At 38.9% G+C, this 27,526-nt stretch overlaps 1 protein-coding gene across 1 annotated transcript in view; it reads right to left on the bottom strand.

Annotated features, from left to right (window-relative positions):
• zzef1 (zinc finger, ZZ-type with EF hand domain 1) overlaps positions 1-27,526 on the bottom strand; it is an 80,513-nt gene that overhangs the window by 6,211 nt on the left and 46,776 nt on the right. Inside the window, exons 31-52 of the mRNA XM_028467000.1 lie at positions 25,779-25,898; positions 25,512-25,673; positions 24,480-24,612; positions 23,545-23,683; positions 22,560-22,734; positions 22,204-22,466; positions 19,605-19,777; positions 19,326-19,512; positions 17,429-17,592; positions 17,066-17,346; positions 15,569-15,743; positions 15,359-15,491; positions 12,426-12,652; positions 11,360-11,668; positions 11,182-11,282; positions 10,962-11,097; positions 9,204-9,563; positions 8,955-9,098; positions 7,477-7,744; positions 7,224-7,389; positions 6,870-7,020; positions 140-211 (exon numbers count right to left, since the gene is read on the bottom strand). Of these exons, the coding sequence (XP_028322801.1) occupies positions 140-211; positions 6,870-7,020; positions 7,224-7,389; positions 7,477-7,744; positions 8,955-9,098; positions 9,204-9,563; positions 10,962-11,097; positions 11,182-11,282; positions 11,360-11,668; positions 12,426-12,652; positions 15,359-15,491; positions 15,569-15,743; positions 17,066-17,346; positions 17,429-17,592; positions 19,326-19,512; positions 19,605-19,777; positions 22,204-22,466; positions 22,560-22,734; positions 23,545-23,683; positions 24,480-24,612; positions 25,512-25,673; positions 25,779-25,898 (4,039 nt within the window). The remainder of the gene's footprint in view (positions 1-139; positions 212-6,869; positions 7,021-7,223; positions 7,390-7,476; positions 7,745-8,954; positions 9,099-9,203; positions 9,564-10,961; positions 11,098-11,181; positions 11,283-11,359; positions 11,669-12,425; positions 12,653-15,358; positions 15,492-15,568; positions 15,744-17,065; positions 17,347-17,428; positions 17,593-19,325; positions 19,513-19,604; positions 19,778-22,203; positions 22,467-22,559; positions 22,735-23,544; positions 23,684-24,479; positions 24,613-25,511; positions 25,674-25,778; positions 25,899-27,526) is intronic.

Genomic DNA, 27,526 nt, shown 5'->3' with positions numbered 1-27,526 from the left:
GGGTCTTTGAAAAATGTTCTCCAGGGACTCCAGTAAGAGGTTTGAGAACCCCAGCAGTAAACTCCCATCATCCACATCCTGGACCATTTACCAGTGGTAAAACAAAAGGTTCATGTAACAAAATAAAACCAAGCCTTACCATGGTGGTGTGATTGAGGAGCAGCTCGTCAGTGGTCAGAGCCAGCAGATACTCCTGTAGGATGCCCTGAGCCTGGAAACACATCACACACACATTTAATAGATCACAAATGTGTCCATATAAACACAAAATATACAACCCGTTCATAAACTAACCATGTTTCATAAGGAGAAGCCCAGTTCCTACCATTTAAGGAATGTTGGAAACGTACTTTAGAAGGATAAACACCATAAAGAGAGTTCTTATAGGTGCACACAGATTTATCATCCCAGGGGTAAGAAATGGGCAAATGGAGCTTTAACAGAGTCTGGGATTCTTCACTCATCACTAAACACCATCAAAGTTTATGGAACATCCACAGAGTGTGCACAAGCTGCTGCTTTGATCCTGAGCTGCGGCTTTCACTTCCTAACGGACCAGAAAGATCCTCAGGAAAGCCAGGGATTAAACCGACGAGCTTACGTGCATGCAGACGGAACAAGATCTGTGTGTGAACATGACGTTAACATCCATCCAGGTTTTATACAGTGTTAGCACTGACTTAAAAATGTTCTGACTTTAATTTCACCAGAAATTATTTTTTTAAAAGTATAGAAATAACTATTCTGGAGGCACTACATCACTGCTTTTCAACCTTGGGGTCGTGAGCCCATGTGGCATTGTCTGGAATTTAAATGGGGTTGCCTGAAACTCTACATTTTGTTAAAAGATAATAGCTGATTAAAAATACATTCTTTAAATTTAAAACAACACACAATCTTAACGATATTCTATACTTTCACTTTCTCAAATAACAAGGATAACGACCGGGCCCGCCAAGTAGCACATACCACATTCCTGAGAATTCAGTCAAATGACTCGGGTCCACCGAGTAAAACAAATCAAAGTGTACGACGTGAAATCGTAATCTATGTTGAATTGCCTTTGAAACGACATATCACACGTCTATGTTCCAATAAATTTAGAAACTACCAGAAAAGGGGGTGGGCCACTGAGCCCCTTATTGAATTGTGTGAGGCATATTGGTAATCTATGTTGAATTACCTTTGAAACGATATATCACACGTCTATGTTCCCATAAATTTGGAAATTACCGGAAATAGCCCTATTTAAAAAAAAGGGCTCAGAGCGTCTCATCATATTTATTCATAGTGTATTCATAACAAACTGCATTCTAATCTAACGAGCACCAACGAAGGAGTATTCATTTGAAAAATGGGGCCCCCTGGCACCCTCTTGACATGTACAAAGTAATGGGCCCCATTTATATATTGGTATGTGCCAATAATTTGGTACCACCAACAGTCGTAGCTACCAAATTTCAGCCCGATCCGTTCACGAATAACAGAGGAGTACATATTTTAACTAGTGTACACAACAAGAAGAACAACAACAAAATGAGTGGCGTTTTCAGTCTGGTAGCCCAGCCTAAAAATCTATTTAAAATAAAATATAAAATGCACCGCAAATATATCTGAGCTGGTGCAACTTGAAACTAATCCCGGCCGCTCTGTATTTGTGTCTTTTTTGGGATCCCATGAAATGTTTGATTTCAAAATGGAGTCGCGTTCTAAAAAAGTTGGGAACCACTGTCCTAAATACTGTTTAATTCCACTTGTTTCCAAAATTATATTATTTAAAAATGTTATTACTATTACTGGTATTCTGAGGGACAAAGGGGGCACTTGGATTCAGTAATAAGCAAAAGGGGGTACTAGGGCCAAAGAAGTTTGAGAACCACTGGACTAAATTATACAGGACAAAAGTTTTTGAAGATCCAATTACTATTTATCAACCTGATATTGGATGACGTAAATACACAGATTTGATGTGATCAATGTGTAAAATGACATGATCACAGGAGTTCTGATTGGATTTCGTCCCATGTTGTGAAATTATAGTTTAGTTGTTATTTAACAAAAATTCAAATATATTATCAAAGTTATTTGTTTACGTGCTCTTTTTAAAAATTAGTAATGTATACTTATTGTAACTTTAAAAAGTATTTGATAAAAACTAAGATGAAAATGCAAACACTGGGTTCCGACACATTTGAAACTTCAAGATTCCAGACTTTTTCCAGACATCTCGGTAAAAAAAATACTAATAATTTGATATATTTTCCCAAACATTAGTTTAGTTTTTCCATACTTGAGTAAGAAACTCCGTATTTTTCATAAATCTTGTCAGAAAGTTTTAAAAAATTACAAAAACCAACAAATGTTAGAGGATGAGAGAAAATGATCCAACCCCAATCTAAAATGACATGTTGCAACAAAGTCTAACTTTGCATAATCTACTTAAAGCTACTACCACGGACACATTTTTATATGACAAAATTATAGTGTGGCATCATAAATCCATAAATAGAACAATATTTACTCCAAAAAGAAAGGAAAAAGGTCAAAATGGCCAATTAAAAGTTTGTTTTAATCTCTAAACTAGGGGTGTGCAATGCCATGAATCTGACGATACAATACACAATTTGCATGTGATGATACGATATATCCTGATTCTAAACAATATGATATATTTCGCAATATCAATAATTGCAAATTGAACTTTTACAAATTTAGTTCATTTTTTTCTAATTTTCAAGTACAAGTAAATGATAATTAACTGTAATTCAAGTACAAATATAAAAAAAAGTGGTATGTTTATCAAATACATTTTTCAAAAAAGTTTAACTTTTGCTTCTACAACAGATTCTGATTCTGTTAAATTCTTAAATTCATTAAAATAATAACCACATACATGTATAATAGCTCCAGCATGTTTTATGAAAATAAAGATTTAGAATTTTTTTTGGATCGATACGATAATCGAGCGGTGAAATATCACGATATATCGCCAAATCGATTTCTATCGCCGAATCGATTTCTTCTATGCACCCGTCGTGGAGACGGGTGCATAGAAGTGTTTTTACTGATATCAAGCGGAATACCGGGAACAAACTACAACAAAATTGGTGTCAAGCCAATCCGAGTGAATCATGGTAAGAATGAAGTAAAAACAGTTCAAATGTATCAGTTTATGGGACTCCACATCCCACAATGCAATGCACCTATGTTGTGTTTATAGTGGGGTTCTCAAAAGGTCTCACCCTAAGACTCACATTTTGTCACGGTCATTATATATATATATATATTTTTTTTTTTTAAACAAATCTATATTTTTTTTCACAACATGCCTGTCGAAAGAATAGTTTCTTTCAAAATAAAAGACAACTCAAACATGAGAGACATTAAGTATTTATTTATTTTTGACCAGCTGTCCACAACCGGCCCAGTACATGTCTGAGAGCCACTTTTGGGTCTCGACCCACAAGTTGACAATCGCTGGAGTTAACCGCAAATTTTCAAGCTGCAAATTCGACCTTTTTGCCTTTGTTTTTGGAGTAAATTGTGTTGGATTTATTGATCGAGGCCACACTATGATTTTATCTCATACATAATTATTGGCAGTAGGAGCTTTACAGTACGTCGAGGATCTTTTGTGAGTTGATGCAAAAGACAAAGTATGAGCTTGTCCCAGCTGGTGAAGGCAGGACACACTGTGGACAGGGAATGTGTTACCAGTTCATTACCAGTTCAGTGAAAGGCAAATCTAGTGTGAAACACTCCCAACGCAGGCTTTGACTAATTCAGCCAATTTACAAATCTAAAAGAGTCAAACGTACAGGAACTCACGGACCATGTACACGTTTCCATGGTAACAGCGTTCCCTCAAAACAGTGGACTTACACAACAGGATCACGGACTGTGACACAATGCAAAACAGATTCAGGAATGGTTTTCATTTCCAGTCCAACATGACTGTGATGTTCTGGAGTCAGTGTGTTCTCCCAGCCCTGCTGAGGACGTTGAATTATTGATCAACATTTGTTTGTGTTCGAGGCAGAGGTGCTCAGTCAGGTGTGTCTTTTTACACACACACACCTGATACAACACTGCAGTGTCCTGAAGGACATTCCCAGTGAAGCAGCTGCGAGTGGATACAGCGCCTCCTGCTGCTCCATGAGGAGCACTGCACCAGTAGAGGTGACTCACTGCTGTTTTTAACTATTTTGTGAAAAAGGACAATTCACTTGAACTCACTAGCTGGTAGGGCTGGGCAATACGGCCCAAAACATATCTCAATATTTTTTCCTCAAAATAATGGTATACGACAGTATTGGGGTCAATTATAATTGTAATCGCGTAATTGATAAATACAATTATGGCGTATTTATAACTGTCATTTAAAAAACTAGTACAGTGCCAGTCGTTGTAATGCTCTCCTCATCGGGATCCCTAGCAAGAGCATTCGTAAGCTTCAATACATCCAAAATAGTGCTGCTAGGATCCTGATGGGGGGTGCGCAAATATGATCATATGACCCCCATCCTGAAATCATTGCACTTGCTCCCTCTGGAACAAATATTTGAATATAAGATCTCCCTCCTCACCCACCAGTGTGTACACAGAAATGCCCCAGCCTACCTAAAGGAACTTCTTATCCCCCAGACCTCCTCACGCACCCTCCGTTCCGGCAAAGCTCTCCTCCTGAAGATCCCCAGAACCAAGCTGTACAGCATGGGTGATCGAGTCTTCTGCTCAACTGCTCCCAGATTGTGGAATGCTCTCCCTGACCATCTGAGAGCTCCACAGACTGTGGATTCTTTTAAACGCAGCCTAAAGACTCACCTTTTTACAAAGGCCTTTCTGTAGCCTTTTTTTATGCCTCATGTTTATTGTAGGTCTTAGGCTTTCTTTGTAGCACTTTGAGATTTCTTTTATGTAAAGTGCAATACAAATAAAATGTATTATTATTATTATTATTATTATTATAGATTCTTTGAACAATTTTAGACTTAAAATGACTGCAGTCATGCGATATAAGCATGGAGAAAATACAATCCTTCAAATATTGGGGAGTTTCATTGAATTGATCAGATATCTACAACTAAATTATTTGATACTTTACACAATAATTAATGTTTTTTTTCCTATCCTTTTTTTACTTTATTCTGCAGGTGGAAGTGGATGGTCTAAAGGGCCAGATTTGGCCTCCGGGCCTTGAGCTTGACTGTGTAGGTCGTGTTGTCTGGCAGATGGGACGACACAGCTTTAGAGCTGAGCTCAGTAAACAGAGCAGGTGGAGACACAGGAGGAGTGAGAACGATCAAACTAAAGAGATCCACCATATAACCTCCCCCCTCCCTCCCCCATAAGAAACCATGCTGAGACAGGCTGGTTCTAACTTATTTACCGATGATGTGTCGCTGCAATAGTCTCTAAAGTCAACACACCCAACCCTGCTCAAATAAAAAATGCTTCCAAATCACACGTTGAAGTTTAACAGGGCTCGGCTAATGTCAGCATAAAGGTGTGTCATTAAAATACACATGCACGCAGGAATATATCACAGTGTAGGGGACATGTGTCAAACTCAAGGTCCGTGCATTCAATTCAGACCAACTATTTCATTTGTAAATATCTCAGCTAGAGATCTCCAAATAAATACACACATTCAATGAAACGCCACAACATTAGCAGGGCAAACATTTTTCCTATGCTTATATCATATGATGACAATCATTCTTAATCTATAATTGTTAAAAGAACTTTCAATTCTTCCAAAAATCAGGCAATTTCCCTCAAATTATTCCACAAAATCTCTCCAAATTACCTAAAAATTGGCCGCTGAAAGTGAAAATCCTGCAGGGACTGACATCTGTCACTTATTACTGTAATATTATCAATGCTTTACATATTTTAAAATTTATTTAGACATGGAAGTTTTCCTAAGATTAACTGCTCTGTATTTGGCTGCTTGAAATAAAATGAGTTCGACACCCATAGTGTAGGGGATTGCTTCGTAAAGATGCAACTATTAGTCAACATTGTCGGGTACGTCATCACCGTCTTCTTGAAGCTGCGGGTGGAGCTGGACATTGTTTTTTCATGAGAAGTGGCTCATTTCACCTTCTATATATCTGTGTTCAGAGCTGTACGCACGTGACGGACGTGATTAGAGGGAGGTATATCGTCAAAAACATTCCCACTGGTCAGAACAAGTCCCTGTTACCGGGAGCTCAGCGCTGTCGCTCTGCTCGTCACAGTCTACCTGAAGCTGTGACGAGCAGCGATACATCACGCACCGCTACTTAGTTCAGACCAGACACCCATCCAACAAAGTGAACCAGTCTAAGTTCCTCTGTCAAATCAATCCAAAGTTCCCACAAACACACTGACAGAGAGGAACCTGCAGCAACATTTATCAACTGGAAAGAGGACTAAAGCTAACTAAGCTAAGCTAACCCACCGACACATAACACTGGGCTCAGAGCTAATGCTAACCACTTAATGACAGGAAGAGACTAGTAAAAACTCAACATCTTACTGTCATTAAACCACAAAGGGCCACAGATTTATTAATGGTCAGATTTAACACATATAGAAAGATAAAAGCTAACAAACATGCATCATGTGATGAAGGGTCATGATGAATGAAGTTGGAGAGTTATTCATGCTTGGTAGAAGACCTCCACTGATAAATACTTAGAGACAAGAAATCATTTATTTAAAAGATTAATTCAAACTCCAGCCCTCAGTCGGCTTAGTTGTCAGCCAATAAGCGTCATGCAAGTCACGTATACACAGGTGTCGATTACACCCTCTTGACACAATACCCGGGTGGGTGCCTTGGTATAAACAGAGACGCACAAATGGGTGGCAGGGTCACTCACCAGGGCGCGGCCTTCAGCGATGAAGAACAGCTCAGTGAGTGCCCTGTGCAGAGGCAGCAGCACGGTGATGCTGGTGGGATCCTGGCTCAGGTTGCTTTCCATAGAGTTAAAGAGCTGCCACAGAGGTCTCAGCAGTGTCAGCTCACAGGCCCTGTGGCAACAACACACGGACAAGATCACAACAAATGGCTTTGTGTGCTGCACAACAAATGATCTATTTAGTTAAACAAACAAAACAAAAAACCCTAAGTTTGCAAGATTATTTACTTCAGAAACACTTTAGTAAAATTGATGCATAAATGCAGTGTTAATGTCAATATTTTGAGTCTAACCTTAAATAAAAGCTGAACTTACGTTTGGGACTGACACTGCAGGAGGCGGAGCAACAAGTGGATTGCTTTGAGTCGCGGGTTCCCAGTCTGACGGCAGGCCACGCCCACCTGCCATTCCCAGATGTCTGTCAGCGGCAGGTTACTGAGCACTTGTTCATCTGCCAACATCTGCTTGAGAATCTCAAAACCTGATTGAACGGGAAACAAAAGAGTAGAAAAATGAGGATTCTGTCAGAGACTGTCAGAGTTTTAAAAGAAACGCGTGTGTGGAGCACCTGTCTGAAAGCGTCCTCTGTGTCCCCCGGTGACGGTAAACTTGTAGCCCCACTCCGTGTTGCTCATGTCAGACATGAACCTGTAGTAAAGGGTGTCGCCAGGAATCTCAAAATCGGTCCATTTCTGAGGAGATCCACTGAAGTTATGCATGTCCTGGAGGAAGTCGCTGCTGCTGGACATGATGAGCTCATCACAGCCTTCTTCAGAATAGCACCGGGAGTCAAACTTAATAGACAGGTAGATTGCACCGGGAACATGAACCTTGTCCTGGTCAAAAAAACAAACATTGAAATGACTGAAAGGCAGAGGATGTCAAAGGAAAAAGGCTTTTAAATCACCGGTGCACATTTAGTTGAGAGTATGTTCAGCAATTCTATGAAAGGACAACTTAAAACTGTTAAGAATTCATTGAATGTAAAAAAACAACATTCTGCAGGATGCAAATGTTTTAATAATATGGGTATGTTCTTATTTAAACTAATTAATCTCGATTAATCGAAAGTAATGGACAAACAATATTTGACACGAGAAGCAACGTTTTTCAGCTAAATGGATATTGATTCATGACTGAATCAATGAAAACAATAAATGAGCATAAACAACAACATTGTGTTTATTATTTCCATCACTGAGCGTTAACATAATGTGCAATATAAATAAAGAATACTATGATTGCATTGTTTACAAAGCACAAACCTAAATTGAACTAAGCAACATTCATGATTTTCAGGGGTTTTTGTAAACTTTCTAAAACAAATGTGGAAACTGAACAGTGCAAAACAGTTGGCATTAAATAAACGGAGCAACTGATGAAGCTGATGAATTCAGTTTGAAAGTCTTCCTACATAGCAGTTGATAAGTTGGGTCGGACGATGACATCTGTAGCAGCGCTTCTAGCCCCGCCCACATCCTCTACCACCATGAGTGGTCGACTGACTTTGTTCATGTGTCACTCATGGACTTATTCATCTTGGCTCTGAACCCTGTCATCTTGTCTAGTGTGGATTGGAAACACTGTCTGCGCTGACTATAGGAATGTTGTCCGTGCTAGCTGCTACATGTTTAGCATTGATGTGCTAGCTGAGGCTCGAAGAGCTCCCTTGATTGGCACACTCGTTCTTGCACAACTTGCACACAACTGGGCTTGTGTTTTAGTATGCGCATCAGTATTATGGGTATACTGGGAACTCATGAAATGAGAAAGGTTCCGCTCTATTTGAAGTGCAAAAAAAAAAAAAAAAAAATCAATGGACTGCGTTATTTGGTTTTGTGCGTTATATTTCTGTAATTAATTATTATATTATTATAACGCGATCAATTCCCAGCCCTAATTTTAACTGATGGTGCTTTCCATTGTCATTTTTTGTTTGAATCTTTGTTTATTCAGCACACTGAATTCTTTCCTCCTAATTTCTTTGGCTTTAAGATATTCTGTTTGCTATCAATGGATCTCAAATGTACAGAGAAATGCACAAACCTCATAGTTGGTGTTGTTATCGTATGGGTGCTTGGACTCTCTGATCTGCACAGCCATACCAGGCTCCTCCATGAACTGACACGCAGTGAGAGACAGACTGCACAGCATGCTCTGACTGCAGCCCTTTAGCACCCTCTGCAGAATCTGATCACAAACCAAACACAAGCCACACCCGCCAATGTGTAATCAGCTGATATAATAAACGAGATGTAAAAATACTTTGACAGCTTTGAATGCCTTCATACTAACCTTCTCCCAGAACGGCCTCTCCTCCAGCTGCATCAGCATGTCCAGGATGTAAGCCATGTGCGAGGCCCCGTTCAGCTCCAGACTCTCCTCGCTCAGTGGCGTCTCAGCAGGCCAGTCGGCCAGCAGCGAGGCCAGCACGTGGCGAGCGTACAGCGTGGCGATGGCCTGGTTGACTTTGACCAGGTACTGACGGACGGCGCGGTTGCTTCTCACGTCCAGCTCTTTGTGCAGCAGAGCCGAACTCTTGGAGCGTCTCTGTTTGGCGTAGCTGAGCTGCAGGTCGCTCTCAGAGTTGGTGATGAGCTTCTGGGCAACAACGTTGATCTCCTCTGTGGCTTTTTCACAGTGACTGGGTTTGGACTGTCAGTGAAGAAGAGCAGGGAAAAAATGTCACGTTTATCATCAAAACTCAGCTTAAAAGAACAGTTTGAAAGAATGAAGTCAAACCTTTCTTTACCATTGGATTAAAACTTCATCTTCTGGAGATAATAACTTTTTATCAGATAAAGACATAGGCTGTGTTCGAAATGGCACACTCAGTACTATACACTACAAACTTGTACACAGGTGTAGGATGCGTTCGCCATATTCTGAGGTTCTTATTGTGAAAGGCTGAAAATGAAAGCTGACATTCATGGGCTGTGTTGTAAATGTCACACTCCATACTAAACACTACAAACTCAATAAGTATATACTATATACTATTGGTATGGTTAGGATGATGAGCGTTCCCACTGAAGTATACTTCAAAGTTTCCCAAGATGCATTTGGAACCTACAATGACAAAAACCTGAATCACACTGAGGCTAAATATCTCTGATGATTCTGCACTTTGAAAGTTCTGAAAACATTTTAAGCAAGAAACTAACCAAGTAGAATATCAACATGTGCTCATTTCATTCATAAAACTCACGTAGACACTTTTCGTTCCAACATTTTTAGAGACTCTCCATTGTGCTAGTGACAAAACTTCCTGTTAACTTCAAAACAAGAGCCCTATTTACAAAAGAGTAAAAGAAAACTAATGGAAGACAAGAAGAAAGGCTTTGGTTTTGAAAAGGGGATGTTTGATTTTTAGCCTGAACCCGGTCCCAAGACGATTTTACTTTCCACTCCTAATGCATCATGGGGCGGTTGAGTATGACGAGTGTAAAATGTCCCAATATAGTATACAACCAGGTATTTCTCACGTACTCAATCTTTTCATACTAACTAATCTGAATGCACTACATAGTAATTTTGACATCAAACTTAGTATGAGTAGTACGCTAGTATGACATTTACATCACAGCCATAATGTATGCCTCATAGATCAATAGATCAAAGATCATTTGCTGGGAAATAAAATGATGTAAAAGATTGTAATTGCCGCTTGTATATTTGTTTTGATCTCCACTGTAAACAAAAGTTTCGCTTATTGCTTTGTTTGATATGGAGTCCTGTAGACGGATGCATAAAAGTGTTTTTATTTGGTTTGGACTCCATTTTTGTTCTAGTTTGTTGCCGGTATTCCCAGTGATATCAACTCACTCTGCCAGATATATAATTTCAGCCAGACTGATCTTTTCTTGTAAATCCTAAAAAAGAAACATCTGCCATTGTTAAACAATGTGTTGGGAAGTCACTTTGGCAGAGTTTTTGGGGGCATACAATGATTTATGAGTCCTACAGTGTGTTCTTGTGATAAAACATTATTGTCTCCAACTGCTTTGAAAGTATTGGTGCTAAAAAATAAATGCATGGTTTTCACCAACTCACCATACAAGAGATCACAATCATATCCGTATCCACAGCCTTGGTGCTCCTGTCCTCAGAGCGAGGCCGCTTGGACGGCTGCCACTTCTGAGCCAGCGTCCGAATAGTCTCATCAGTTTTTATCTCTTCACCATCAAATCTGTAAAAACAGCCCCGAGGCGTGAAATACAAGAGACGCCATAAAAGTCCTTCACCATGACAGAGTTCAGAATAAGTAACTGACCTTTTCTGCACCTCCAGGAAGAAGGAGTCGGTCCTTTTCATCTGAAGTTCATACATCGCTCGCAGGATGGGCAGTGGTGCATTCAAGGCATCATGGGTAATCTGCAATAAAAAAACGGTGATTCACAGGAAATATCAAAGCTTTCGCTTCCTGTAACTTTAATGGTAAACTTCACTACCTGGAAGCAGATCTTAGTCTCCTCGTCCAGGCCTTCTAACGGGTCAGGCTTGTTGACGTCCGTGTCCTCAGTGTAACTGCTGGAGTGGTCCGAGTCCTGCTCCTTGTCCTGCTCCTTCTGCTCTTTCTCTGAGTCCTGGCTCATGGAGTGGATCTCCTTCTTAGACGAGTACAGCATGATGGAAAGAATCTCCAGATCTCGTAGGAGCCACAGTTTACTGAAGCCGGTTCCTTTGCTGAATTTCCTGACCAACAGCTGAGTCAACCCTGACTCCTGGATGGCCTTCTGGGCCAGCTCCACGCCATGCTTCTAAACAACACAGCAGGACACACAGTTATCATAACTACAGCAACACTTATAATAAAAGCTATGGATTTTTGTTGAAATACTGCACCATTAACATGATATATGACTGATTGATGCCAGACTTTGGGATTATCATTCATTCTATTGAAATAAGAAATTGATTTAATCAAAGTGAACAACTTAACTGTTAATCACCAGTAACCATAGAGCAACTTTTATTACAAGTAGAGGCCACAAAAATGTCACTGATATGAGGGCCACATTTTGTATATTGGCATTTTTGTGTATTTTTTGTTGTTTGGTGTGTTTTTATGTAATTTTGTTTATTTGTTTGTTTTGTGTATTTGTTGTCCTTTTGTGTATTTTGTCCTTTCATGTAATTTCCTGAATTTTTCGGGTAATTTTGTGAATTTTTGATAATTTTTTGGTATCATATTGTGTATTGTTTGCTGTTTTGTGTGTTTGTTGGCCTCTTGAGTATATTTATTGTCCTTTTGTGTAATTTTCTGTATTTTTTTTGACTGTGTACTTTTGTTGTCCATTTGAGCATTTTAGTTGTCTGTGTGATTGTCTGCATTTTTTTCTAGTTTAGTTTTGTGTCATTTCTGTATCTTTCTGTGTACCTTTCTGTATTTTTGTTGTCTTTTTGCGTATTTTCCTGTATTTCCCTTTTTTCTATTTTGTGGGTTTATGTTTGGGGCCACATCTGTCCCCTAGGCTTGGTATTGGCTGTTTGGGGGTCGTTGAACTGAGCCAATACCTTGAGTGTGTTGTAGAGGCCTTTCAGGGCCAAGGACAGAACCCAGGAGGCTTCCACAGCATCAGATGAGCTGCTGTCTTGGTTGGCCTGCAGCAGGTTACTGATAATGGAGGTGAAACTGCTCAGGTAGCGACTGAGCTCTGTGTTGGTGTTGCTATGGTCTTCCCACTGCCCTGGGAGGCCAGCTGTGTTGGAGTCCTGTGACTGGATCAGCTGATAGTCCTTAACTAGAAGAGGAACAAAAGATGGAACACCATTACTACACAACAAAATTACATAAGCAATAAAAATAAGAAGAAAAAAAAGCTATTCGTTTGTATTCCAAACAGGGTTGGGGTCAATCATATTTGTAATCGCGTAATTGATAATTACAATTATGACATAATTATAATTGTAATTGAAAAATATGTTGCTGTTGTAATCATAAATTAATTCAGATAATTGACTTTGAAATTGGCAAGAAAATTCTATAGAAACTGTCATTTACAAATTAAACGCAAACCTGTAGAACCACGTTACAATTATATGGCTTACATTATGTAGTTAATTATAGAAACGTTTCATTTCAAGTTTCCCCACTACCTGTCAGTTTTCATAATAATAACAATTAAATAATAATTTAAATCTAGAAGTATAGTGACACAAAAAAGGCTCAGATGCCCACACCAAAATTATTGATACCAATATTTTCACGGATAAGGAAGCCTAACGAAGTAATCAAGAGATAAAAAACTAATCAGATGATAAAAAATATTTTTCAGGAGGGATGTAACGATTAACCGTAAGGCAGTTAAAAATCGATTCATAGGTATCACGGCTGACATCGAAAATTGACTCGCAGTACTTTTTTTAAACAGCAGAGGGCGCTATATATTTATCCTTCTCTTGTCCAAATGCTGAGGCGGCGGGCAGAATCTGCTACTACTTTCTTTCTGGCCGCCTTCTACTCTTAAACATGTTCATAAATTACTCCTTACCCCTTTAGCACCGAAAGAATATCTGTAATATGACCTGAATATCTGTAAAAGTCACATTTTTCTATTAGCTCTGTCTGCTAGTGCATAGCTTCTCTTCTTCACTGCAAGAATCTGCATGCCAACCGACCAGTGGGTTACCAGCGCCCTCTGCTGGTCCAAACAAATATCTGACGTAAATCAGTTCAATTAATTTTTTTTTTTTTTAAGTCCAATTGTTAAGGCGCAAAATACATTTTCAGTTGCACTTCTAAAAAGAAAAAAAACTATTACGCAGTTTTGCATTGTTTACTATAGAACCAGAATTTAAATTAATAGGCTTCTTCATTTGTATAATTCCCTTATTTATTTCATTCAAGATTTATTTTTAGTTAAATTGCATTGTTTTGAATAGTTTATCAAGGGATTCTTTTGATAATGAAAAATAAAAAAGGAATATTTTTCAGTCATTTGTGTACAGTCCCATTTTGTAAAATAAATCGTGAGAGAATCGTATTGTGAACCCAGTATCGTGAATCAAATCGTATCGGGAGTTGAGTGAATTGTTACATCCCTAATTTTTAGTGTATTTTACAGCTGATTTGACACATGGGTCGAAAAACCAACCTGGTATTATCAGAAACGCTAACAGAAAGCTAACACAAGAGGAAGGTTAAGTTTTATGGGTTTATTCATTTCAGGATCAGCAATTACCATAATTTCCGGACTATAAACCGCTACTTTTTTCTCACGTTTTGAACCCCGGTTTTATAAGCTTCATGCCACCACAAAATTGAGCTCCGTTCCACCAGGTGGAACAATGAAATTGTTAACACTAAATTGTTCTTGCTCGCACTGAATCATTCTGATCACTCATTATGTCATGATGCACACTGCCTCGTCATAGCAACAACGTGGAGAAATGTTGTCAGAGAGAGAGAGAGAGAGAGAGAGAGAGAGAGAGAGAGAGAGACCGCTGCAGCAGCATCAGTGTGGATGCAGTAAAAGCCAGCCAGTTTGTAATTGAAGGATAAACTGCATTAAGTTCTTAAATCACCACATTAGGTTTATTCAGGATTGATCGGTGCTCTGGACTCTGAGGCTGATGGAGACGCTTCCGTAAGGAGGACGGACAGATGAAGCGGAGAACAGAACAGCCTGGATACAGTAAAAGTCAGCCAGTTTGTAATAGTAGCACAACAGCATGAAGTTGTCAAATCACCATGTTGGATTTGTTCAGAGTCCGACTCGCTGTGATCGCTCCACGGTAGTTCATGGTGAGAAGAGCGGATGAAGCGGCGTATCAGTCTAGTTCCAGTAAAAAGTGACCATAAAAAGCTACAAATGGACTGATATGTAGACGTGGGGCAGTGAGGAGAAGACTTCATGTGGAGAAGGAAACTTATCAGTTGAAACACGGACATACCTGCCCGTTCTGATTGGCTGAATTGTCAGCCAATAGGGTGCGGCCTACGTTAGGCTGCGGCATTTGTGTGGATTTTTCTTAAAAAATTGCTGAATTATTGGAATGCGGCCAATAAAACAGTGCGCTTTATAGCCCGGAAATTATGGTATGATAAACAGTACTTTAACTTTTGTAACTTAAAACAATTACAATTGACTTTAAAGGGAAAAATAATTGTAATTGGAAATAATGCTGGTCATAGTAATTGCAATTTAGTTGTAATTGAACATGGATAATTGAAGATGTAAATAAAATTGAAAAATGTAATTGACCCCAACCCTGATTCCAAACATCCTGTTGTGACAAATCTTTTAAAACTCACTAAAGAAAAGCATTCAGTGAGCTGCTGCAGCCTTGCTACATGTTGTGTTTTTTCAGCATTAACAGTTTTACATTCATTAAATTTTATTTTTTAAATAAGTCTAACTGAGGACAGTTATATCTTGTCAGACAGAAACAATCAACAGCCTATCATCCAAAGTCAAGTCCTAAGTAATATCTTCCAAACCACTCGCCTGTTTTCCTCTTGCGTGTCTTAACATCCACCACAGCAGCGTGGTTCTTTTCTGTGAAGTGTTTGAGGAGGATCATGTTGTGTGTTTCGTTGGCGTTATCAATAAACACTGTGTGGCTTCCCACGCACAGCACCTGAAAAACACACACACACCAGTCACTGCTGCATCTGCAGCCTTGGTGGACCCCAGGACAAAGCAGTTTCCTCCTACCTCTGGAAAGCCCACAAGGACCAGCAGGGTGAAGAGGTTGGTGCGTTTCAGAGTGTGGGGAAGCTGCTGGACGCAGTGTTCAGTGAAGGCGGCGATGACTGGGTTCCACTCAGGGCAGGCGTTCAGACTGTGTAAGATATCTGCCACTGTGCACGCCCAGTCCAGGCCGATACGACTGAACAAGAAGGAGCAGAAAACTGTTAAATTACAAGTTCAAAGCCCTTTTATGGTTGTAGATTGTTCCTTTTTTAACCTCTTCTACCCCAGCCTCTTTTCTCTGAAAAGCACATACTCATAACAAATAATATTTTTCAAAGCTTCTACATGACCTGAATGGCAATTTTTTTTTCAGATTGAAGTGGTTATAGATTATGTGAAATTTTGGAAATAAATGATACTGATTGACAATAAATCATGTTTTGAATACAGAAATCTGTAGTCCGCCCAAAAAACTCCTAGAGATTTACATCAAATATAAAGCCAATTCTCAGTAGGGAAGGATACAAAGGCAGAAATAATATAACTAATGTATGGACATCAACTGCAGCAAGTTTGGTGATAATAATAAACAATAGGACAAAGATACATGTTTTTGTACAAAAAAAGGTTCAGGCGAAAGCCCACTTTGCCACAACTGTGCCAAATTGTGTAACTGTAATATGAAATAGATTCCAACCATTGTTAGTCTTATTTTTGACCACTAGATGTTGCAATTTGGCTTGAAATAAATACATTTTTATTCAGATTTCTGCTGTGCCATGCGTAATGCTACTTTTCGTTCCACTCTTTGATGCTGTTACGCATGGGTGTGTTATTCAGCAATGCTTTGACCAATCAATATGTTTGATGCAGCGTTATAACGCTCAGAGTAGAGCTGCACGATTTTGACAAAAAACCTAATTGCAATTTCGATTCTATTTAGGATTTTTAATAATATTTTACACATTTAAATGTGTATGCGTTTGATTCAGTTTTTTTTAGAAATAATAATTTTTTTCAGAAAACATTAGTTTTTAACACCTGTGAGGAAACTAAATACCAATAAAAAAGAAAACTATAATTAAACAAAAATGTATGTCAAAAATAAAAATGTAATTTAAAATTAGTAAGATACAATTAAAAGGTAGATATAAGTTGTACTGACATGAATGCTCCTGATCTGGTCAGGTTTATAGATGGAGTTTTGATCAACTTATTTTAAATTAACCTTATTTAAATGATCCTGATGACATCATTCCAGACCGAAATGATGAAACAAAACGTGTAAGAAGTGTTTTTTCACCACTAGGGGCTAGAATATTTTACAGTATTAGAATTTATCATTAATCTACGATGTTTAAGACTCTACAATCCCTGGAGTTTCAAACACATTGGAGCAACTTTTGATAAAAAAACAACAAAGGTAAGTTTGTGGAGTATGTTTGCTGTTGTGGTACGAATACTTGCAATTAGTGTTAATAATAACATCTAAGAGTTAGTCAGGTATGTGTCTCCTACCTGTCTAAGCACACAGCCCCAAGGCTGAACAGCACCTGGATGGTTTTCCAGCCCTGAACATCTAGACATGCGGCCTCTCCTTGTGTCAGCATCTCATATTTGTCGGCCAGTGCCTCAGTAACGGCGCTGTCGGCCTCCAGTGGAGGAATCCGGAGTAGCAGCTGACCCAGGAGACCCAGGGTGAGGTGGTAGGTCTCGTTGAGAGAGCCAGCATTAGAAATGATGGCCCTAAAGAGCTGCGGCAAGATGGAGCTCAGGCTGGGCAGAGTCAGTGTACATCCCTGAAGGTGAAAGTACAAACATCAATAGAAGAAGAGAAGAAAGGTTGAGACAGAAAACAGTGAAGGAGGTAAATCTACGTACAGGTTTGGCAGGTCCGAGCATGGCTGCTAAAAGACCGAGGATCCTCTCTCTGGAACAATCTGAGAACACATGCTCCTGCAGGGGAACCTTGGCGAGTCTTTCATCTGTCTCCTTGACAACATCCGACTCTTGAGAGGCGCTGGCCTCTGGACCAGATGCTGATACTGAGTGAGGGAACAAATGACAAAATAAACCAACAGTGGAGCAATATTTTACTAGGGTTGGGACTTTAACGCATTAATTAATTACAGTAAAACAATAAAAAATATGCCGTTAACTGCTTTCTTTTTTGCGCTCCAAACAGCAAGGAATCTTTCTCATTTTAAGAGTTCTCGGTATACCCCTAATAATGACGCACACAAAACAATACAAGAAGGGAGACTGCTGTGCATCGTTGGCGTTAATTTTAGTTTAAGTAAAAACACTGGATGGAAAACAAAGGCCCTGTTGTGTGCAAATTGTGCAAGAAAGAGTTTTTGTAGCCTCCGCTATAATGCTAAACATGTAGCAGCTAGCACGAACAGCTAGCACAGACACTCGGACAGTGCTAGCTGCAACATGCTGTGAGCAGGCAGCGTCTCCAATCCACACTGGACAAGATGACAGAGTTCAGAGCCAAAGTGAATAAATCCATGAGTGACAAATGAACAAATGAACAAACTCACGAGATAAATACCATCTGAAGGAAAGAAAAAGCAACAAGCTCGGTGCTCAATAATTGTATTGATCATAAAAGTGTTTTAAGATACAAACAATAAACGACTTTATAAAGCTTTGATCTTTATAAAGATATGTTACAATAATGTAATTGATTTCAATGGAAATACCTCAATTTGAGGACTTTTTTCAGCAACTTTTAGGTGAGATTAAAAAAGAGATTACCGTAATTTCCTATAAAGCACAACGCTATATTGGCCACAATCCAATAATTCAGCAAGTTTCTAAGTAAAATCCACACAAAGGCCCCAGCGTAACGTAGACCGCACTCTATTGGCTGATGAGGGTGCCCTCCAAACGACTAAGCCAATCAGAACGGGCAAGTAGGCGGGCTGCTGTACTCAAATTAAGTTTAACAAAGATTTCCGTGTTTCAACTGATAAGTTTCCTTCTCCACGTCTACATATCAGTCTATTTACAGCTTTTTATGGTCACTTTTTACTGGAACCAGACTGATACACTGCTTCATCTGTTTTTCTTACCGTGAACTACCACGAAACGATCAGACTGATGCGATGGTTTCGATGCAACTAAATCTAAAGGTGGCGATTTGGCAACTTTATGCTGTTAATCGTTTCTTTGTTTCCGCAGTATAAAGCGCGGCTTTTACTGTAGATGGAGCAGAGATCACAACAGCCTGGATACTGATCTCTGCTCCGTCTGTCCATCCTCCTTACGTCAGCTTCACCATCAGCCTCAGAGTAAAAATCACTCGTGAACAAGAGTAACGCAGTGATTTCAACAACTTTAAGCCGTTTGTTTCATTCTTTTACAAACAAGCTGACTTTTACTTTACTACTTTATACAGGCTGCCGCAGCTCGCTCGCTCTCTCTCTCTGTGTTGTTGCCATAATGAGGGAGTGTGCATCATAACAAAATGACTAATCAGAATGATTCCATGGGAGCAACAAAGATTTATTGCAAACATTTCCATTAGTCCACCTGGTCTAATGTGACAGAGCTCGATTTTTTGGCTTCATGAAGCTTGAAAACCTTAAAAATCCACAAATTAGCCGCATTATTGTTTGAACAGCAGGGTTCAAAGCGTGGGGAAAAAGTAGCAGTTTATAGATCGTAAATTATGGTTATTAGATCAATTAATTACTCGCTCAATTTCTTTAATCTCTTGACAGCACTAATTTTACTGAGTCTGCTTGATTTAGCAACAGAGAGAACTTACTACGAGCTACAGGAGAAACGGGGTCTTCACTGGACTGACTGAGGCTGGGGGACTCCAGCGTGTCTTGTGTCACCAGTTTCTTCTTGTCCTCCTCTCCAGCACTTGTGGGTAATGACACTTCTGGAGGAGCAGCAGCAGGAGGAGAGCTCACCTCTTTGGTCTTCTTCTCTTTGCTCAATGGTTTATTCTGGGAACAAAAGATCAACATTTGTTCACAAACATGTAAGCTCCAGGAGATTTATTCAGCTTTCATAGCATCCTCTGAGCTCAGTCTCACACCTTGTCTTTGGGGGAAGATGGAGAGCAGATGGCTGCCGTGCTGCCTGGGAGTGACGAGGTGTCGGTAGCTGTGCTGAGCTCCTGAGATGACTCAGGAGACACTGGACACAACTCGCTGTCAGAGACCGATTCGTTGGACGACAAAAGAGCGAGAAGAGCTGAAGAACGCAGACCTGAAGAAGAAAATCATGTTTGCAAATGATTAAAAAAACAACTAAGGGGCCATTCCATGTCCTTTCAACAAATGGTCCACGCACTTCCGCCTGAAAAAATTCAGAATTTTTTAACCAATTATTCAGTGATTATTCAATAGGCACACAGTAAACTTTTAGTTTGATCGGATGAAAACTTTTTGAGCTTCCATCACGAGAAGCCGTACCTCACAAAGCATGAAGTACGAAAAAAAACCCAAAAAAGAGAAAAGGTAGAACATGAGAAATTGTTCATAATAAATATTATGTTTCTTAATTTAAATGTTTTTCTGACGCAATGTTTTTTATATTTTTCATTTTACTAGTGAAAAACTAATAAACAATAAATACTTATAAGACACAGAGGCAAAATACAATGTCCTCATGTAAAGGATTTTCAATATCAGCGAGTGGTAAAATAACCCAAAACAGGGGTCCAAATTAAAAATGGATAGAGAGAAAATGTTTTATATCCCGAGAAAGAGTAACCTTTATACTATAAAATTAAACAGAGATCAGACTTCCCACATGCAGTTATGGGCCAATGAAAATAGAAAAAAAAATATTTTTTTTTTTTCAAATTTCAAGAGTATGTCACCAAAGAACCAATGCATATATGTAATCATTAGTGATGTGAACAGTCTATGTTCATAGCTCAAAGCTGATCAAATTACAGGGAGCTGAGGCGTATGCTATGTTGTTTAATGAAGGACCAAACATGTTCCAGACCCAAACCACATTAACTTTTCTTCAATTCTGAAGAGCTGGCATGTCCATCAGATAAGATGTATAGCAGATGTTTTTGTATATTCTGTATTATTACCAGGGTTGGGGTCAATAATGTGGATTATTCCCCTTATTATTATGAATTGTATATTTTGATAGCACTATGCGATGACCTTTTGTTGTAATTTGTGCTATATAAATAACAATTGATTGATTGAATTACATATTAAGTCTTCAATTGTCCGTGTTCAATTATAACACAATTACGGTTACCAGCATTTTTTTCCAATTACAATTGAAATTACAATTATTTCCCCCAGAAATCAATTACGTTCTCAATTACTAAAGTTCAATTTCAATTAATCACAATTACATAGCCTAAAAAAAAAAGCACCTAAAAGCTAACCTTCCTCTTGTGTTAGCTTTCTGTTAGCATCTCTTATGGTCACTTTTGACCCATGTCTTAAATAATCTGTAAAATACACAAAAAAAAATTGGTATCTATCCTTATCCATGAAAATATTGGTATTAATAATTTGGTTTGTGACTGTCAAGAGTATTTTTTCTGTTAAAATATTATTATTATTTCTTTGATATGATCCTCAAGAGAACGAACAGGTAAAGTTGATATGAAACATATTTTACCAAAAAGACAGTCAACATCCCCCGCCAAAATGGTTCTCATTATAACTCAAAACCTTTTCCTAAATGTCCTAAAACTAAGAACTTAAATGTATACATAAGAAAATATTATCACATCAGAATATAAAACTATCTTAAATGGTTTGTAACAAAAAGCTGTCCCCTTTGAAAATAACTCACACAGAGTAAAAAAATACGGCACAAGGGCAATAACGCTGGAAAAATATTTGCGCACTTCTCATTTTCACACTCCATCAAGATATTGATACCCTGAAGCATTGCACCAAATTTGGTTTTCCTAAACAATTTCTAAGAAAAGCTGTAGATACCTCGAACAGAGTAAAGAAAATCGGAATAAGGGCAATAATTGTGTAAAAAATAATTTCGCACTTCTTACTTTCAAACTCTATCAAGATATTGATACTCTGAAGCTACACACCAAATGTGGTTATCCTATCTTAAACAATTTCTGAGAAAAGCTGTCCTCTTTAACTCAGACAAACGGACGCACAGACGGACGGAGCTCAAACCTAAATCCCCCTTCCACACTTTGTGGCAGGGGATAATAATGGTTTACTACAATGGCCTATGTGTAATCCAACTAGAGCATGGTTCACCAGTTTTGTGTTTAATTACATTTTAAATTACAGTTTCTGAACTCAATTACAATTCAATTACAACAGAAACAAATTTTTTCGAATACGATTTCAATTTTACTTCACTACATGATTACAATTATAATTGACCCCAACCCTAATTACTAAACCAAATGTCAGTTTCCTATGTGGTGCAGTTCCTGAGATACTGGAAGATGAATATGGAAGAAAAAATAAGGACGCACAGAAATCATCACATACGCCCCTCACTATATTGAAGCTCAAAAAGTTTTCATCCAATCAAACTAAAAAAGTACAGTGTGCCTACTGAATAATTACTGAATAATTGATAAAAATTTAAGACATTTTTAGACCGACGTGCGTGGGATGTCCTGACACTATAACTGCCATGTGTCGACCATTTGAAGTGGTATTTGTGGTTACCTTTGCCAGTCTGGCCCTTCAGCAGGCAATCAGTGATGAGTTGGGAGCTGTGTTTCTGTAAGGCAGAAGCCCGCTCCAAAGTGCTGCCGTCTAAAGACTCTCCATCGATCTGCTTCTGACTGCTCAACTCAGACGTGTAGAGAGCGAGCGCAGCAAACAGAAGCCATGAGTAATTGTGGATGTAGGGCTGGATGAGGCGGTGGCGATCACTGATCCGTATGGTCACCATGGGGCACACTGTGACTCGGTGAGTGGGCAGATGGCTGCAAAAGTTCATGGGAAATGTTACTGGAAACGTAAAAATTTGACAAAAACCTATATTTCAGATGGAATATTGTTGAATAAAGTGGCGTCACCTTTCAGGATACTCTGAATATTTCTTTGCATTGTAACAACCGAAGCACAGGTCAAAGTCCTCACACACGTTGCAGTTGATCCTGCTGCCCACGATGAGCCCCTGGCACTGGTCACAGGCGTACTCCATGTTCACCATCTCATGGTCATCTTCATGGCCTTCAGGCTTGGCCCCACCTGAGAGAAACACACGGTTTGGTCCAGGGTAGGGGTCACTTACCTTTTTCTATGCTCAATTACAACTCAATTACAATTATGGTGGGCGGCATTTTTTCCATTTACAATTAAAATTACAATGATCATTTACTCCTGAAAGTCAATTACAATTACATTCTCAATTATTAAAGTTCAATTTCAATTAATCACCATTACCTTAGCTGAAATAAATAAGCCCAAATAACATAACCTTCCTCTTGTGTTAGCATCTCTAATGATACCAGGTCAGTTTGACCCATGTCTTTAATCAGCTGTAAAATATACTACAAAATATTATCTATCATCTAATTTGTTTTTAATGTCTTGGTTATCTGGTTATTCTTCCTTATCCATGAAAATATTGGTAATAATATTTTTGATGTGGGCGTGTGAGCCTTTTTTCTGTCAAAAATTGTAAAATTATCCTCAAGTAAACTGAAACGTATGTGTAAGACAATAAAGGAGTTTTTTCTTCCAACTGTCGCTAAATGCTTGTTCATGTTGTTGGCTTTTTTTCTTTCTTACTATTGAATTTAGACAGAACTGTAACATGGTTCCCCAGGTTTGCATTCAATTAAATAATAATTAACAGTTTGTATAGAATTTCCATGACTATTACAATTACAAATGCAATTATCTGAATCCAATTACAATTTAATTATGATTAAAACAGCAATAGTTGTTAAATTACAATTATAAATACATAATTGTAATCAATTAACAATCACGCAATTATAATTGACCCCAACCCTAGTTTGGTCTTTGTGCTATCGATGCGTGCGTTGAACTCACTGAGGAAGCATGTCTTGCAGAGGTCCATGTCCATGCACTGCAGGCATCGGTAGCGGTGCCAGGGAGCCATCCTTTCACAGCCATCACAGGAGATCACGACGTTGAGCAGGTCACAATAGCGTGCGATGAACATGTGCATCTGTGGAGAAAATCAGAGGCTTCAGGTAACGCTCAACAGAAACACAACAACCTTACATCACCGGAATGTTTCTGATTTAAGTGTAAATACACCCCGAAAACCACTTTTTTCTGCTGAATCCATAAATGATTAGGTATGAAGTAATGTAGTTTATTGATCCTCGTGTTCAAAATGTCATACTGAGGTACTACTCATACTAAGTTTGACGTCAAAATTAGTATGTAGTGCGTTCACATCAGATAGTATGGAATAAGTGAGTACATGAAAAATACTATATCAGGAAATCTTTTAACTATGCATGGTGGGCACACTAGTCATACTCAACTGCCCAATGATGCATTGTGAGTGGAATGTAAAATCATCCTGGGAATGACTTCATGCTAAAAATCCAAAAAACATCCCATTTTCAAAATAAAAGCATCTCATTGAGATTTTAGTGCATAGTACGAAGTGCTAAAATTTGAACGTTTTTAGTTATAAAATGTCAGAGTGACTGCCCTCTATGGGTTGAACGCCTGCTATTACAATTGAATTTTGCAATTGGCTGAGATTAGATCAGTGACATCACTAACCGTCACTGTTGGCCCCGCCCCTTCTATAAAAGCTGGGAGGAGGGACTAGGTTTCCCCCTCTCACAGCCCTGTGAGCATTGACTAGCAGCTCCATGTAGAACGCTGTGTGGGCGGGGCTGCTGTGATTGGGGTGTGTCCTAACTAATTAATTTCCCCTCTAGTGCCAGGTGAACACTACCTGGGGTGCACTGAGACTTTAACAAACCGTTTCTCTTGCACAGTACCTTTCTCCTCTCTTCCATGGAGTCTTCCTCATCGATTTTGTCGTACCAATCCTCAAACATTCCGTCCATGCACTCGTCCATCCATTCTTGGTTCTTCTTGTAGTCTGAGATTTCATCTTCTGTTGTCCATTGACTAAATGGGAAGAAAAAAAAAAAAAACATCTCATTTGAATATTCAAATTAAAAGGAAGGGACACTTTTTTCTCAATGAGAGGCGAGGCTATTGCAATTAACTAAAATGAACCAAAAAACAAAAACTCAACTCAACTGTATTTATATAGAGCAAATTACAACAAAGTCTTCTCAGTGCGCTTAACACATATTTTCCATCAACTGAATTTAAAACAAAAATGAATGTTTAACAAAAAACAATAACTAACTGAAACTGTATTGTGTTTACAAAACTAACTTAAACAAACTCAAGTTGTAACCATGACTTCCTTTGTTTTTTTGTCCTTTGTGTGGATGGATGAAAGGATGGATGGATGACTGAGTCAACAATAAAAGTGCGTGCCTTGTAGTGAAACGGGTAAGTTTTTTACTCTGCACTCTACAATAAGGTATTGCACACATTTTGTACTCAAGGCTTCGTACTCATCTTGTGGACCTAAAGGTCCTATATCATGCTAAATCAACTTCTTGGAGCTTTTAACTTTGTTACAATGTTAATTCCTTGTCAAAAACATCCCCAAAGTATTATTGGTATTCTTTCCTGCATTTCTGAGCAATTCTCAATAATCCTGCTCTCTGACCTGCTGTTCTGCCCTCTTCTGAAAAACGAGTGGTCCAGACTTCAGTGACATCACTAAAATCTGAACCCGCCCTCCCCAGGAAGCACCTGCTTGATATAGATCCTTTAAACAAAACTAAACTCAACTAAAACAAAACAAAAACTAAACTAATACTAAGCCTTTTCAAAAAATAAAAACAAGCATATCTGCTGTAAACTAAGTGAATTTAAAAATAAAAAGTCAAAATGAAATAAGAACTAAAACTAATGGAAAAAAGTCTGTTTTCCAGAGCTAATATTACCTAATGGCAATGTCGTGGACGCTGATGTTTTCCTGGGACATGCTCAGTAGAATATCAGGAAGTTTGATCTTTTCAAAGAGGGGAAGGTCCTGTACCTCCCAGTTCATGTCCAAAAGGTGCAACAAGCACATCTGTATGCATGACAGTGCAGGCAGCAGGGCTCTGAGAAAACACAGGGAATCACTTTTTAACACACACTTTTCAGAGTTAAACACTGCTTCCTTTTTCAATCCATCACATTAAGTAAAAAAAAAAAAAATTGCTTACTTCTCATTGAGGTCACTGAAGCTGTGACACGCTTCTACCAGCATCAGAACCAGTTGATGGTAGGATCGCCTCACGTCCTCTCCAAGCTTTTGTCCGCTGTCTGACAACTGGGAGAAATAACTGAAAAAGAAAGGAGAAACTATTTATCGCCCTGTTATAGGCCGGGATTGTTTGTTTCGCTGTCTGTTAACAAACTGGGACCAGATTTCCACTGAATGCGTAACTACTCCGTTACGTCTCCGCTGCTTAATCTGCTGTCCATCAATTCCCACCGCCTCCGTCTGTGATGCATTACTGTTGCAGCGAGGACTCAGGAGATCTCCCTAATTCACGCGTAATCGAGCGATATAGCGAGTTGTAGTGAATATAAAGACAAGCAAAAAGCCATACAAACAGTTCATTGTGTTATTTGAGAGGAACAAAAGGAAATCCACTCGGTCCTGTCCTGAAGATCTTCCTCTTTTGTGGAGATCATTGTGATTCAACCATGGATAAGTGAAATATTTACAAGTGAAATATGATCCACTGCTACCCTGTCCAGGGTGAAAAACGTGTTAACTTCTGTGAGGAAACAAAATAAATAACAATAAAAAAAGAAATTGTCAAAAATAAAAAAATTTAAATAATGTGTAAGCTACAATGAAAAGGTAAATATAAGTTGTACTGATGCGGATTATTCTGACAGCTCCTTTAAGATTTTCTAAAACTAGTACAGTGCCCGTCGGAAGTATGTATTCATGTGGAAGTAGAGTTTGAAGGTTGGAATAAAGGGGTAGGTGTGCAGGTGCAAAGTAAAAGAGCGTGTGCGATTTCCCTGGTTTAATTCTATGGGACATGCTCATGATAAATTGATAAATAACGTTTGCGCCAATGCGGCAGTTTAGGTAGAATCTGATAAAAGACACAAATTCGTACAAATAAAACTATTCATTTAGCATTGAACATTTGTTAGTGCAGGGGTGCTTATCATCCAAGGTTAGTAATTCATATACAAACAGATGTAACTTAGTGAGCAGACTGAGAATAACTTCATCTATAAATCATGTGTGGCTCACACTTCCAGAGGAAACATTGTGTGAGTGTGTGTGTGTGTGTGAGACTCGTTACCTGTCCATCAGCGCATCAGCGGCGCGCATCAACCGTGCCCGTGTGTCTCACGCCCAATGCGTGAGACTTGAGAGCTTTGCTAGTATATCAATGTGATGAACGCGTATCAGCTGCATGCATGCACGCACTCACTGACTCACAGGTTGAAATGCGTGTGTCTCACACATTGAGAGATTTGCTAGTGTATCAATCTGAGTGCGGCTGCTCAGACGTCTCTCCCCCTCTCCGATCTAACCCTCAGTCCGGTGTAACCAGCGTTGATTGAGCGGTGAATTAAAATTAAATGAAAATAAATGTTTTGAAACGTAATCACCAAATAAGTCCAAAATAATGGATGCACACACGTGTATGTGTGAGCAGTCAAAAAAAGTATCAGAATGAACAGACACCGCGTCGGGTAGAAATTCGCTCCACAAACACACACAGACGAAGAACTTTCTTGCTTTCATAGATAGATGTCATAGAAAAATGTAAGGATTCCATTTTCATTGGTCGATTCCGTGATTCCGTTAATGGGAAAATTATAGGGCCCTACAAGCGGGTTGGAAAATGGATGGAAATACAATCCGTCTTGAACATGTATTTTATTTTGAAAATAAACAGGCTATTTTATTATGGGTCTCGGCACTACTTCCTGTCTT

This window comes from Gouania willdenowi, chromosome 14 (genome assembly GCF_900634775.1).
Source record: "Gouania willdenowi chromosome 14, fGouWil2.1, whole genome shotgun sequence".
In the NCBI taxonomy this organism is placed as follows: Eukaryota; Metazoa; Chordata; class Actinopteri; order Blenniiformes; family Gobiesocidae; genus Gouania; species Gouania willdenowi.
The sequence above is the reverse complement of the archived record's forward strand: the minus strand, read 5'-3'. Positions and strand labels throughout refer to the sequence as shown.